Raw genomic sequence first — 15,925 nt, forward strand, 5'->3', positions numbered from 1 at the left:
TCACCAAGGAGCCAAATTACCAAGATATTTTTAAGTTAATTTATCAAGAAAAGGAAAGAAAAAATAAAACTTAAAGACAGGGTCTTACGGTCACTGCTGGCTGACATCTTCATAGGTTTGACTCTTTATTTGCTCACTGAGCGAGCACTAATAGCATGTTACTGACTTCCCTTGGCTATGGCCACTGTTCTCTAGGGACTGATGGACTAGTGGAGGTCATTCTGCAGCCCTAGAACACATGAATTGGGTAGGGAGGGACAAAAAGAATGAGAACGAATGAGGTGTGGATGGCTTGGAATTTATTGAGGGATATCAAGTTTGTTTGCGCAGTAGGAAGGATGGATGGCCCATGTGCTCAGCAAAGCTGATTGTAGCATGTGTAAAAACAGGAGTCTCTGATTCAGGATGCTATTTTAAGGCATGGGGATTGGTTCAAGGGTGCCATGAGCAGAGGAGCCATGTGAGAAAAGCAAGTATTTGTACAGTCTTAGGTCACTGGTCCTGGCATGAAGAGATGATCCAGTGCCAAGGGACTGCGTGTACATCTGGCAATGGTTGCCTTGGTAAATTCTGTATTCTGCATAGCTTACGACAGGTTGTTTTGTTTTTTAATTGTTGCATTAGATCTTATTTGTGTTCCGAAAGTTATTTCCACTATGTACTTTGTCCTTATTGATGTATTACTCATTAAATCATTTAAGTGTTAGCCAAATAGGATAAGTAGGACCCTCCCACATGCATATATGCATGTATACTGCAGCTGTCTAAGTGACAAATCAAAACCCAGACATGGAGTCACATGTATATATTCCCAGCTACCTGAGAGGCTATGTCCCAATCCTCTGAGATTATGGATATGAGACCAACACCAGCAAAATAAGAGGATCCAATTTCAAAAACAAAGCCCAAGCCCAGAAAGATACTCACTTGCCACATCTTGCACAGCTTGGTCCTCACTCAGACACACATGGAAAACCAGGGTTGGATGGGTTGTGCTTGCTCTGATAGAGTGATACCAACTAAGCAAAAGACACAGCAACAAGCCAGAAACTCTCCAGTTGATTTTATATCCAGCCTCTGATGTAAGAGTCCACTGTAAAGAACATTCTCTGGCTATAAACATCCCTGAGGAAGTTGTGATGCTGGAGGAAGGTATAGGTGATGCTCCGTAGACACTCTGGCAACATTAGCACACAAACCAAGGGAAGGCTTTGCCAACTCTCATGGGTCTGAGGCACTGCAGTCCTTGACATGTCTCTGCCATGTTCTTGGGGTTTCTGCCCTTCCCCACATTCCATAATTAGTGGTTGACTGGATTTATAACTTAATATAGTTTAGTGAGCTTCAAAAACTATCAACATCGAAACTAGGAAACAGTAAAATAAATGAGAATAAATTGTGAGATCTTAAAACTACTTCCAAAATGAAATTGACCTTTTGAAAGTTTGGCAAAAGGCCGGGAGCATTGAGACATGAGTGGTAAGATTGTCCTTAGATTTCCATATAGCAGAAGTAACACAACCTGGTTGAAAGATGAATGGCAAAGGAGAAACACATTTGTAATTTATATGGAATAAAGAACAAATTTTATTCACATAAAAACACTTCCTTTAAGTTAATGATTAAAAATCCTAAATCTCAACAGGAAAACATACAAAATGCATAGGAAAAAGAAATTCAAATTGTCTTAGCAGCTATAATGATGCTCAGACTCATTCATAATATGAGATTTTCATTAAAGTCCCGCACAGTACCTGCTCCCACATGCCATGCCCAGTGTGATGCCAATGCTGCATGATGCTGTGAGTGAGAGGTCTCTTTGGACTGGCTTATGGGAGTGCAGGGTAGTTCCCTGAGCACTATAATAGAACCATTCATATTCAAAATGCTCTCAGGGTGTGGGGAGATTTCAGTGCTTAAGCGCAAGGCACTGAGTTCAATCCTGAGAAACAGCGGGGCATTGTTTTATACACTTGTCATCCAAATGCTGGTATAGACATGTTGATCTGTGGGTCTTGTTGACTACCCAGTCTAGACAACTTGGTGAGTCTCCAGGCCAACCTGAGAGCCTGTTGCAAACAAACAAATAAAAAACAAAAAACAAAACCAAAATGCATAGTTTAGAGGAACAATTCCCAAGGCCTCCACATGCCATTCATATACATAAAACATCATTCATGTACAAACACACTTGCCATATGTGCAAACACATGCACATAATCATATACATATACAATAAATAATAATATAGTGTGTCCATCCATTCTGCTCTGCTGTGGGGATTTACCCTATAAATACCTAGTCACATGTATTACAGAGAAGAGAGGTGACATTTCAACTAAATGAAGCAAGCTATTAGAAACAATCCATATGGTCATTATTTAAGCGATAAATATAGTGAATGGTAGTAGAGCTACACAATTAAATATGACCTGACAATTAAAATAATGTCCTGTTTATCCTGGCAGTGAAGGCTTCTATTAATAAGGATAGAGGCGTTTGTTGTTTTGTAAAGATGGAAAGTGTGCATCTTAGTATGTGCATAGAATGTATCTCAGACAAAACAGATGCTATTGGTGTCTGCCTTAAAGGATCTGGAAAGCTATGTTTGGGAAATAGAATCATGAGAAACCTTGACATACTGAGGAACTTTATAAGGGTTATATCTGTTACCTATTCATATAAATGTTTCTAGTAAAAAGATTCTGTCTTGGGCTGGTATATTAGCAAATGCTGGCATTCCCATTGCCTAGGGTGGGCGAAACAGAAAGGCCGTGAGTAAGTTGAGGTTCAGTCTGGGAACCATCTTGAATCCCTGGCTGAAAAAAAAAAAAAGACTTTTTAGGCTTACACATTGGAATTATTCCTTTATTTATCTATATCAGATTTCAACCAGGATTTTAGAAATTTTTCATATAGACTTGAAATAGTTAAGATTTAGATAGTTCCCTAGAAATGCTTTAGTCAAACCTGGGCCAGCTTTCAGTATTTACCGTATTATGAATTTATATTTAGGGATTTCATTCATAGGTATTGCAAGAACTGGGAGAGTTAAGACTGAAGGAATAGGAAGACCCCCTTGGCAGGACAGCTGCTAGCTGCCCAGCTACATGGTAACTAGCCCTACAGGTGTCAGGTGCTCTGTTATGCCAGTAAGGAGCCGGTCGACGTGACTCCGATGGTGCACACTGCAGGGCTGGCTTGGTGGATGGGAAGTAAAACAGAGCCAAGAATGAGTGCCACCCTGTATGCAACCTTAGCTGCACAGGCTTACCCTCTTTGCCGTCAGTGGGGATGCTCCTGGAGTTATGACTACTCACACCTGTGCTGCCCCAAGCTCCAGCACTGATACAGCTCAGCCTGCCCTGATGTGAGCAGTGAGAACAGGTTAGCTGAGAGGAACGAGTGATAAAGTGGAGCCATGGTAATTAATATGAGGGCTTGCGTGTGCATGCTCTCTGTGGTCTTTGCCTCCAGGACCCTCTGAGTCAAGTGTGAGCTGCACGCTCCTGTGGCTGCTCTGAGACTTTCATCTTTCTGTCTCACGGTTTCCATCAGACACTCAGACATTGCTTTGCAGATTCTGGGCTTGGATTGATGAACATAATAACCATTTTATTCCAGCATAACAAGGAAAACCTTGTCATTATAAACTCTCAAAAGCCTGTTTACCTTTTTACTTAAATGGAGCCTGTTTGTATTAGTGATTGTAGCTTATACTGCAGTCTAACATGACTAACAGGGACATGATAATTCACAAAAGGATTAATGGTGCTTTTAGGCTACACAGAAAATATTTTGTTTTCTTAATTATGGTCTCTCTTAGTGTCTGGAGGAAAGTTGAGCAATCCCTTCTAATGAATAGCAGTGGAAATTAAAATAATTATGTTCTTCAATTTTTCCCTTCAGAAAATATAACTGAAAGTAAAGACATAATTTTCTAATTTTAAGATTCTATTAATGGAGCAAAATAAACTTTCTTGTATTGCTTGGGTGTAATTCCATCTAACTTGATCATTTAGGCGGCCGACCAGATTAAAAAGCTGTATCATCTCTTCCTGAAGATTGACGCCACTCAGGTGGAAGTGAACCCCTTCGGTGAAACTCCAGAAGGACAAGGTAACAAACAGCAGAAAGGAAGAAACACAAATGAACTTTTATAATTATGCATATAAACTGTAAATTAACATGCAAGAAAAAAGTCTGCAACAGCAGCAGTAGTGTTGCCTTCATTTCTTTTAGTAATTTAATTTCAGCTCCTTTCAAATGCTCCCATGATGGTGCTCAGTGTTTGAGGATTTGGGTTTGCTGGAGGCAAATGCCAAACCTTCTTGGGAGCTATTTCCTGCCTGACTTTAACCACCTTCGGTTCTTGCATGCAGACCCAGAACCCTCATTTTTCAGCAGTTGCTGCTGATGGAATTTGGGTGTGGGTTTGCATCACTTTACTTAGGTTTAATAACTTACTCCTAATTTTTTTCTGAACTGTTTGATGCTCTTGAATTTTACAAACTTTAACCTTATGTCCTAAACTGGATTTCCACTATCTTGGAGAAGCCCTTATTCTGCAGTTAAACACACTTGTCTTATTTGCTTTAGATAAAGGAGGTGTTGGGGGGATGATTTCTCTTTTAGCAGTGACTTATACCACTGTTCACTGTTTTATGCCTCACAAATACCACCAATGCAGGATGTCTTTACTAGAGATGCATTCATAGAAAAGGCTTTGAACTTCATGGTGCAGTTTTGAGGAGTAGGGTGGCAGATAGAATAGCTCAAGCCAGACTATAAGTGCCACAAACTTTGACTTTTTCCATGCATTGTGAACACTGACTAAACAGGGCTTTGCAGCTGAACAGGTACACGGGGTTGAATCTGTATGTGTAGACACCATCATGGGGACCATGGTGTTTTTCCTAAGAACAGGCTTTGGAGTCACATCCAGAAAACTTTAAGGACTTTGTTTTTGGAACCCAGAAAGACTCAGGACAAATTCATATTCTCCATCCATCATATTCTGACTACAAATCTGCACACTTTGCTGGCCAAGATTCAAATTTATAAAAAAGAAAAGCTTTTATTAATTAAAGTAGTAAAAGTCATACCTGTATTATTGACTGATGAGCTGGGTTATACATCCAGAGTGAAACACAGAATAGGTCTACCCCCCACATTTCATAAAAAATAATATTCCTCTGCTTAGCCAATATTAGAAAATTTCAGGAAACCCAGTATCCAGCTGATGGCAAGTTCTTGTTCAAGGAACATTGCATGGATATGGTATTGCATGGATAACCACCAGATTGAATCTGTACTAAGTTGTATATGTGCAAGTTATGTTTACTTAAGCTTGCTTTTTAAGATTTATTTTATATGTATGTTTGCCTGAATTAATATATGTGCATCACTTGCCTGCAAGTGCCTGTAGAGGCTAAAAATGCCTTTCTATTGGCTCCTCTGGAATCGAAGAGGCATTTGTGAACTACCTCATGTGGGTGCTAGGAACCATACCTGGTTCCTTGCTGCAAGGGCAGCATGTGTTCTTAACCACTAAGCCATCTATCCAGCTCCTCAAAATTATTTTTTTAATTGCCAAGGCTATAAAACCACCACTATTTTATATAAATAACAGGAGGAAGAGTTGCAACTGCTTTTTAACCTATGTGCCAGGTACTGTGATAGATTTTTACAAACATCCCTGTAAAAGTAAGAGTCATTATTCTCAACTTTAAGAGGCTCAGACATTTATCATGAGTCTTGATGGACAGCTAGGTCTGCAAGATGGGATGGAAACCCTTGCCTCTAAGTCCAGTGTGCATGGTTGTCCTGGATGCCAGACTATCTAGAGCAAGCTACCTATGGTGTTGTTGTTGTTGTTTCTGGTTGTTCTCTTTTAAACTAGCATTTTGCTCTTATTAGATAATGACCCAGACATAGTCCCACGTTTTGAGAACACCAGTCACATGCATGCTGCAATCTCAGAATTGAAGGCTGATACTCAAGTAAGGGAATTTATTATAAAGATTCTTAAACATAATACATGGAGCCAAGCCTGGCTGTGCAGGTCAGTAAACCCAGCCTTGGGAGATTCTTGACTTCCAGAGCATCATAGGCTACAAAGCAAGACCTTGTCTTAAGGTAAGACTGAAGCAGAGGCTGGATGGATCCGTCAGGAAAGTGCTTTCTTTGCAAGCAGAAAGATCTCAGTTTGTTTCCTAGAACTCATTGTAAAGAAAATGTTGGGCATGGTAGTGTTCTTGATCTAGCATCGGGGAGGCAGGGGACTGGGCATTTTTAAAGCTCACTGACCTTCTTGGTGAGCTTCATGGTTAGCGGCTCAAAAAGTAACTGGAAAGTACCTAAGGAATAAAGCCCGCGGTTGTCTCTGACCTCTACATTATGTGCTATCGTTTGTATACAGATAAATAATTTTACAACAGAATGCAAAAAGGGAGGAAGGAAAACTTCCTGTGGAATAGGATCACGGTTTTGCTTTCGTACTATTTTATTCACCCTTATGATCTGACTGTAGCGGGAGGGGACTACCCGAGGAACTTCCCTTGAAGGCGTTCACAAACTTTATGAAAGCTAAATTTTGCTTTTTAATTAATAAGAGCAAAAAAATAAAATCCATGAGTGTTTTTAAGGAATCATCACAAGCCACATTTTGTATGTACCATTCATTAAAGCACAAAGTCTTACATGACATTTTTAAGACCAGAATTATCTTTAGCTATTAATTTGTTCATTGTACCATAAAAGATTGGCTATTGAAATATAATCACAATTAAATGAGAGTGTTGGTTTATAACTCTAATGAGCAGTAGTCAAATTAAACCCAATTAGGAAATGGTGATTAATGACCGACTGTGTAAGTTGGGTCTCATCATTGTCACAGTCTCCCACCACAGTCCTCTATGTAGGAGCTATAGGTGAAATCATTGAGATCTTAGCAATATTGATAATATTTATAAAAAAATAAAAAAATAAAGGTGTGTACCACCAAAAAAAGAAAAGGAAAAAAAAAGCTATGTATCACATGGACACTTGGACTTAAAAGCTAGCCATTGTGCTATCTCTGTGTTGGAGACCTTCCTTCTTGTCCTATTGCTTGCTAAGGAACATTTTTTTAAAGTTCACCTTATTGTTCATGTCCTTCCACAACATCCTGTTGAATGAAAAATACTGGTGTCATTAACATCAAAGCTGCTGAGTCGCCCTGGGAAAGTTTGACATGGAGGAATTAGTTTAAGAACAATTCCGTCCAGTGTGCTTAACAATCTCCTTCCGAGGGTGCTGTGACACTGAGTTTCCTGAGCTTTAATGACTCTTTGCTAGGAATATAATGGTTTTTAGTGACTTACAGAAACCTTTTAACCTTGGCTTAGTTGTTCTTTCCCAGCTCCTGCATGGGTTACTTTGACTCACTTAACAGGGGACTTGAAGGTGTGGGTTGGCTTGTGCTCTGCAAAGAATGAGGCTTCTTTTACTAACCTGGAGCCCAAATCCATTCACTCAGCTGGAGCAATCAAACAGCCATGCTTTCTCTGAGTTGTTCTAACTCAGCCAGACTCTCTGTGCTGGCAGCAAAGGAGGTGCCCAGTGTTTACTCTGCCCTGCCAGCAACCATAGAAAGCCCTTCACCTGGTTCTCATTAGCCTTGTTTAGTCACATGTCCAGCCTAGGCCAGCCACTGGTCAGTGCTCACATGGTCTAGGAGAAAGGTCATTTGGTTCCTATTGAAAAATAGAACAATAAGGTGAAAACACCTCTATGGGAATGACTCAGCCTTTATTGAAACAAAATTAAATTGTTGCTTCTGTAGTTAAATCAACTTCTTTATTTCCTGATTTAATTGTAGTATCAAATTAATTCAGTAAATCTTTAGCCACATGAGAACAATTTTTTCTTACAGATTTATATAACTGGCTGTCTATCCAGTTCTTTGATTTTGCAAAGTCACTCTGGGATTCTGCATCATGTTTTATTTCTTCTCCCCTCCCCACCATCTATGATCACACAGCAATTACTGTTTGGGGGTCCTTCAACAAGACAACCATATCTATTGCCAGCAGATGTTTGTCAGAAAGTTGTCACAGCTTGACAATATTGATTTTGACACCTGCTTGGTAAGTGTAGGGAGGTGGCTAGCCATTCTACAGTGCATGGCATGATCTCCTCCAATATGCTGACAGTTGGCTCCATCTGGAGTTGCTTCCATTCACTGAACTAAGGAAGTGAGAACCCCTTAGAACAGTAACTGAGTGGCCCAGATTCCTTGAGAATTATAGCTGGGTGATCCAAAGTTAACTGGCACATCGGATTCCTTTCTTTCTTCATGCTAACAAGTGCCCATGTTGTTAGTGGGAGTCCTCTGTTTCTCTCATTATACACAAGCCTATTTTCATGATCCTTTCCGGTTCTACACTCCCCTCACCCCGTCTTGCCTCCCAGCTATTTTCTCTTCATAGCAACTGGAGAAAAGTTGTAAAAAGTATACAACTCTCATAGCATCAATATTTAATGGAAAGCGGGGCTCCTTTTAAAGCATCAGCATTTTAAAGGTGGCTTAGCAAGGCACATTTGAATAGCACATTGTGGTTATTTATCACAAATCAACCACAGCACATTGCTTCAAGACAGATTATTTTCCAAACTAATTATGACAGTCGTGCGTCCTGCTGTTTTTCTGTTCCTTTTATGTGTATGTCTCCCTACTGAAATGCATTTTTTCCTTTTGTTTAAGTCAGTGACACATTGTTCTGTTGAAACTCTGGGGTCAGAGGCCTCTCACCGCCAGTCACACTCTCCATCAAGGTGGCTGAATTAGCAGCTTGCAAAATCTCACAGCACTCAACAAAACTGCACAAACACCCTATGAATATAAGTACCTTGGCTTTCTTTGATATTTGTTCAGAAGGAAAATTCATTTGTATAATCTATCAACCATGTAACAATGTGTCTTTGATGGTGGAAATTGTTTTATAAATATTAATAGGTATGTTTTTTTCTCCTTCTTTGTACACAGACTGACTTTTTTTTTTCAAGATGAATTTTCTATAGAATTGAGGTTTTAGTTATGTGACACTGAAATTCTTAATGTCTGAGCCAAACTCCATACCTCTGAAATCACATTTTATCATAGTTGTTTGTTGTCTAATTAAGTGAGAAAGCTAAGGTTTGAGCAAGCAGGGCAAGTTGATTTTATGGGTCTGCTGTTGACATAGACATGCATCCATCTGTAACACAGCAGCTCTGCACGTACACTTGGAAGAGCATCAGCAGGGAAGTCAGCAGGTAAGAATCCATCAGTACACAGGACTTAATCTCTCCTTTATGTGTAGTTTTTATTGTGTTTGTTCTTTTTCTTTCTTCCTGATATTAATACATACTTAAGCTAAGTATGTTTTTGACCATGTAAGATGTGGGCATTTACTCGTATATTTATGCAAGATATAGTTGTGCTGAGAGGTGTATTTAAGTAGGGATTGTTATAAAGTCAGTAAACATATGGGGAGGTTTGTGGACCTTGTGCCACTGTGGCTTTTGTCCTGTGAAGAAGCCTTGGACAATATGTAAATGTACGTATATATGTACATACAAATTACATACAAAATGAACAGGTGATAAGCTGGCTTTAGAGACATTTGCCATCCCTTATGCAGATCCTCATATGAAACTCTAAGCATTTTTAGTCACCACATGGAAAAGTTTATAATTTGAGGATCATCAAAAGCCTCACCTCCTTCGGCTACAACTTTCCTGCCATGACAGTTACACTGTGAAAAATGAGCCATGAAGTTCAAAGCCTTTTCTATGAATGCATCTCTAGTAAAGACATCCTGCATTGGTGGTATTTGTGAGGCATAAAACAGTGAACAGTGGTATAAGTCACTGCTAAAAGAGAAATCATCCCCCCCAACACCTCCTTTACCTAAAGCAAATAAGGCACTTTTTTGTTGTGTTTTTTTTCTTTTGAGACAGGGTTTAGCTGTACTTTTGGAGCCTGTCCTGGAACTAGCTCTTGTAGAACAGGCTGACCTCTAACTCACAGAGATCTGTCTGCGTCTGCCTCCCGAGTGCTAGGATTAAAGGCTTGTGCCACTACTGCCTGGCCTTATTTTGGAGTTTTTGACCAGCCAGCTTACTCCAGTGTTCTCACAACCTGCTCTTCAGTTCTGGTCATTTGTTACAATGTCTCATTACATTCTGGGAAACACTTTCTACTGTTGTCAGATACAAAGGAAATGTTAAATTATTTTCAGGAAATTCCCAGAAGTGTTGAGCTCTGTATAAGGAAACAGAGCCAAAGGCCAAGTATTAGAATCAGAAGATGCACCCAGTAGCTCCATTGCTTAGAAAGTTTACAAGGGTTTTAGGACCTCTGTGCCAGAAATTGGGTTTGAAAACAGCTATCTTTTCTATTTGAACCCTACACACACACACACACACACACACACACACACACACACACACACACACACACTTTATAACCCTGGGTCACCACCTCTATAGTAAAGCTGTTTAAAGGCTCTGACTCTGGAGACACGGGGCATAACTGACAGAATAATTCAGTAGTATATTTGAAGGCTATATCCACAGCAGTTTTCTGGCCTGCTTTCTGGTCTAACTTGGTATGAACAGGCACTGCCAGACACTCCCACAGCACAACCAACTGGTCAACTGCACCTTACCCCTAGGAAGGCCTGATATCACCAGGAGAATACATCCCTCCTTTCTCAAGTTCCTTGCATCAGGCATGTTGTCATAGTCATGCAGAACTAAATGAACAGACCACAGTATGTGAGACAGACAGACAGACGTGAGAGAGACTGAGGCACCGAAACCTTTATGCTGTACATGGGTAGGCTGCACTGGCCTTGAACTTGAAATCCTGCTAACTCGGCCTAAGAGCTGAGTTTCGTGTGTCCTACCAGGCCGACCTACAGGTATGCCTTCTTAACTAACTGTGCTTATTTAACTTCACAGTGCGCAGTATTTTTAGCTTCTCAAAGCTCTTGGATCTACACACATTGATCTGTTACCAGACAGGCAGCAACTGGCCAAGGGCCACTGTGGTGCTGCCCTGTGGTCCCACAGTCCTCCTTTTTAAGCCCTGGGTTCCACGTTGGGTACTCAAGCTGGTCATCGAACAGCAAGCTCCTTTCTGCACTTAGTATGTGCCTCATAAAACAAGACCTGAAAATCTGGCTTTGCAGGCATTTGGTTGGGACTGCCTTCTGAACTTTGCATACATCTCCATTAGTTATCCTTTCTCTGGAGCAGCTTGCAACTGTATTCTTTGAATTAAGGGGCAAAGTTTAGCTTGGAACTATTTTGATTTACTAGTTTATTGATCTTGACCAAGAATTCTTTTATTTGCAAGTCTTCACTTAGAAAGTCAATTTGATAGCCTTTGCCCATTCATTTTGAAGGTGTCACTTACAAGTAATCTTGCCAGTGAGTAATGGAGGAGCTAAAATTACTAATAAATTAATTAGAATGTATTTATAAACCCAGTGGAAAGCCAAGAACGAAGTTGCTTTTCTATTGATTATTATACTTGTCATTAACTGCTGAGAAAGTGCCTTTGCAGGGACCACAGAACACCGGCCAGTTCCTTTGGTAATTACAGGATTCCTTCATTACAGCTACACTATTGTGAAAAGTAATTACTTATTCACTTCATGTATTTATTGTGTGTGGGCAGTGGCTGGACATTTGTGGCAAAACTAGGGACCTAAACAGGTGTCAGCTTTCATGTAAGATTTTCTTTTGTCAGTCAGTACTCGTTTATGTCAATTGTGATCTGTTAATTTTTCTTCCAAGTCTTCTTGAATGGACCTGCTCCAAGTGCTTACATCATGTGCAAGAGAACCTACAGGAAATCTCCCTGGTGCCTGTGGATTCAGGGTGCCATAACACGTCAGTTTTCTTTTTTTTGGAAGCAAGTAGATAGTTAGCTGGCCAAAGCCGTCGCTTTTCTGTGAAATACTGGGAAATGATGGCTCCCATTTCACAAGTGAAGTACTCAACAAAACTCAAGGAAACAGCACAACATCTTAAATGTTTGACCAAAGACTTCTGCTTGTTAATATCTCAGATGCAACTGGAGAATGCCACCATGGCACAGTGGCACAGAACCCAAAAGTTTCTGATGCAAGGGAGTAAACATGCTGAGTCCAGATACCACAGATGCTGTCCTCTTTCCCAAAGCGACCCCCAAGTGTCCTGTTTGCAGTCCTTGTAATCAAAGATGCTCTGTGGCTCAACCCTGTCAGAAAGTGGGTTTTGCTGTGCACACACTGCTTGGAGGTACTACGTGGAGGTTCACCTCTAGCAGAGGATGGAGACGGTAGTGCTGGAGATGACTGGTGTCTTAGCGTTGGCGACTCGCTATGCCATAAAAGGCATAAACCCAGGCCAAGTAAGGAAACCGAAGGCCATGATGAATTGAGGCCATGTTAACAAGGGTACAGAGTTAGTAATGTCTGCTCAGAGTGGTTCAAAGTACAGATTTCAAGTTGTCTCACCCCAAAAAAGCTAAAAGGAAAGAAAGAAAAGCATCTGTGAAGGGACAGATAGGTAAATTTGTTTCCTGCAGTTGTCATTTTAAAATGCAAGTGTATATCAAAACATCATGTTGTATACCTTAAATATTTTCAATTGTAATTAATATTGAGAGGTAGAAGGTTAGGAATCAAATACTATATAGTAGTATGCAACTCAACATTCTTTTTCATTAAGTCCAGAAGTACTAAGAGAGAGTAGTAAGAGGGTACTGATAAAATACAAATTTTACATAGAATGTCAGGGGACAAAGGACAAAAAAGAATTGGTATCGTTACTGTGTTTTGTTTTTGTGTAAAAGGGAAAGGCAATGCTCACCTGCCAACTAACTAACTATAAGTGATGAAGTTACAACTTTGACTTCGGGGTAGAGGTGTGTCAGCTTGTAGCTTTAAGTGGATGCGGGTGACCTTTGTTGTTGTATTACTGAGTAAACATTGACGGGTGTGAATTACTGTTGTCATCGCTAGAATGCAAGTCCCATCAGAACAGGGGCCCTGTCCTGTTGTCTCTGTAGCCTAAACACTTAAAGGTCAAGGAAGCAGTGGCGGCTTCCCTGGTTACAGTGTGAGAGAATTAGAATGCCTGCCTTCTTCTCTTCTGTGCCTGCTGGACAGAAGGACTCAGGTTATAGACTCCCGAGACTCAGGTGCTGGACAGAAGGACTCAGGTTATAGACTCCCGAGACTCAGGTGCTGGACAGAAGGACTCAGGTTATAGACTCCCGAGACTCAGGTGCTGGACAGAAGGACTCAGGTTATAGACTCCCGAGACTCAGGTGCGGCATCCTTTTCTCTTTATTCAGTTGTCTGCTTTGATGCCAAGATAAACTTTGATGACAACGCTGAATTCCGACAAAAGGACATATTTGCTATGGATGACAAATCAGAGAATGAGCCCATTGAAAATGAAGCTGCCAGATACGATCTCAAGTACATAGGACTGGATGGGAACATTGCCTGCTTCGGTGAGTACCGATGCCAAGTCTGGGATTTTTCCTGAAATGCTGTTTACCAATAGCTGTGAGAATAGGTGTTTTCTTATAGTGTCAGTGAAAGCAGAGTCTCCTCTCAAAATCCACTTTGATTGACGGTTCCTGGTTTAAAGTAGTTTCTCAGCCCTAGCACTGCTGAGATTTTGGGTTGGATAATCTTTTGTTCTTAGGGATCTAGATAGGATATGAGGTTCAATAGTGTTCTTCTCCTCTAGAGATGGCTAAAGTTGTGAAAAAGAAAGAAACAAGGAAAGTACCAAGATGTTTCCAGGTGTCTGTGGTGTACAGCAGAACTACAAAATACAACTCCTAAGTGGCTGGAGAGATGGCCCCCTGCCAAGTGCCTGCTGTGCAAACATGAAATCTGAGCTTGGATCCATGGCACCACCTAGAAACCGAGCATGTTGATACGGTGATATTTTCAGTTCTGTAGAGGTAGAAGATAGTTGGATTGAGGGGGCTTGCTGTCCTGCAAGTCTGGCCTATTGGTGGCCTCTAGATTTACTAAGAGACCTATCTTAAAAATGAAATGGGCAAGTAGCAGAGCAACACACTCATCAGCGACCTCTGGCCTCCAAACACATGTACACATGCCCATGTGCATATACATACTAAAAGAACCATTGATCTCAACTTTGTTTAATAAAACTCACAGCTTTCTCTAAGAATTCAGCGTCATGTGCTAGGAACTGTGGAGAGCTGGGCTCTGGGCAAAGCTATTCTTTCGGAGTATTCTCATGTGCTTTCTGTGTCTATGATGAAACAGTCAGACTAAAGAAACTTAGGGGTAGACAGTTTATTTAGCATACAGGCCACAGTCCATCACTGAGGGAAAAGAGAGCAGGAACTTGGAGAAACCATACTTGCAGGCTCAGTTGCTAGCTCATTACTCCCTTATACTGGCCAGGGCCACCTGTTCAGGGAATGGTGCCACCCAAGGTGGACCCTCTTAACTCATCAGTCAAGGTAATCCCACACATGCTTGCCCACCATCCAATCTGATCCGGACAGTCCCTCAGTTTAGACTCCCTTCTCCTTAGCGACTATAGGCTGTGTCAGATTGACAGTTAAAGTTAACTAGGGCACAGAGGAAGGAGCAAGGGACATAAATTCTAATCATTTCGCTAACATTTCAGATGAAATGGTGACTACTTGCCAAAATGCTTAATTCATTATGCCAGTTTATTAATCAAACAACGGGCTCCATCATCGCCATCTAATTTAGTGAAAATGGCTTATGCAGCTGAGATCAGAATGGGTCTGTAGAGGCAATACAATTTCAGTTATTGTCCACGGCTTCTAGTGCTGTGATTTATTTGCTTCCAGCTTAATTGCACACGACTGTTTCTGCTAGAAACAATTCATTGCACTAGAAACTGAGGTCTTCATCTTAATGGAATTAAAATAAAAAAGATTTGTTGCTCATTAAAACAACAGCATCATTATATTAAGAAGTGAAGAGACTTCAACAGTTCACTGTTCAATACAATGGGAAATGCATCTGATTACAATTGATACCTAAAGCTTCTGTTTTGTATGGGAGGCTCTCTGAATGGTGCCGATCATTCACACCCTTCTGGCCACAATAAACAAATGTGCTCCAACATCTGTAGACATTTGGAAAGGGGGACAGTGTAGGGGTTTGTTTATAACAAATTAAATACAGATGTTTCTGTATGAATGTGTCTCACAGACTCTCAATAAAACACTCCACAATTCTTGGAACTCTTTTATTACACATACATTCTTTTTATGATGAACAAGACATGCTTAATTTGCTGAGCTTAGGCCTTGGTGCACATTAGCCCCACCCTCACCCCCCCCCCCCGCCCCGGGATACAGGTCCCCACTCCCTATTTTTATTTTAGTGTCCTCCACCTTGATTAAGGTAATCACAATTCACAGGGTTTCCTGGGACCATTCAAGGGTCAGAAAAGGTAAAGGGTGTTTTACCTTGAGTGGTTTGCTGAGTTGTGACATCCCCAATCCTTGCTACCCAAGGATATAATTCTCTATAATTAAACATAAGAAGCAAAAGAAATTGAATCGACCAATAAGAGTTAGCTCTGGAAAGCAGAAATTCAGTGCTAAAATGCCACTTCAGTTCTTAAAAGGCCCATAAGTTGTCCTACTTTCGTTCTCGTTTTAATACTGTGTTAGTAATTAACATCTTGTATTAAGTTTTGTTTTTTTCTTTTTAAAATGATTTTTAATTTTCTGTGTGTTTGCGCATGCATACACACACAATGGCAAATGCTCCCCAGGGTTCAGAAGAGGGTATTAGAACCCTTGGAGCTTCAGTTACAGGTGGTTGTGAACCTAGATGCTGGGAACTGAGTTCAGATCCTCTGGATGAGCAGT

General features: G+C 40.7%; 1 protein-coding gene across 1 annotated transcript in view; it reads left to right on the forward strand.

Annotated features, from left to right (window-relative positions):
- The window catches only part of Suclg2 (succinate-CoA ligase GDP-forming subunit beta), a 274,301-nt gene that overhangs the window by 151,687 nt on the left and 106,689 nt on the right, over positions 1-15,925 (forward strand). Inside the window, exons 7-8 of the mRNA XM_038318482.1 lie at positions 4,023-4,119; positions 13,376-13,537. Coding sequence (XP_038174410.1) covers positions 4,023-4,119; positions 13,376-13,537 — 259 coding nt within the window. The remainder of the gene's footprint in view (positions 1-4,022; positions 4,120-13,375; positions 13,538-15,925) is intronic.

Source organism: Arvicola amphibius, chromosome 2 (genome assembly GCF_903992535.2).
Source record: "Arvicola amphibius chromosome 2, mArvAmp1.2, whole genome shotgun sequence".
Classification (NCBI taxonomy): Eukaryota; Metazoa; Chordata; class Mammalia; order Rodentia; family Cricetidae; genus Arvicola; species Arvicola amphibius.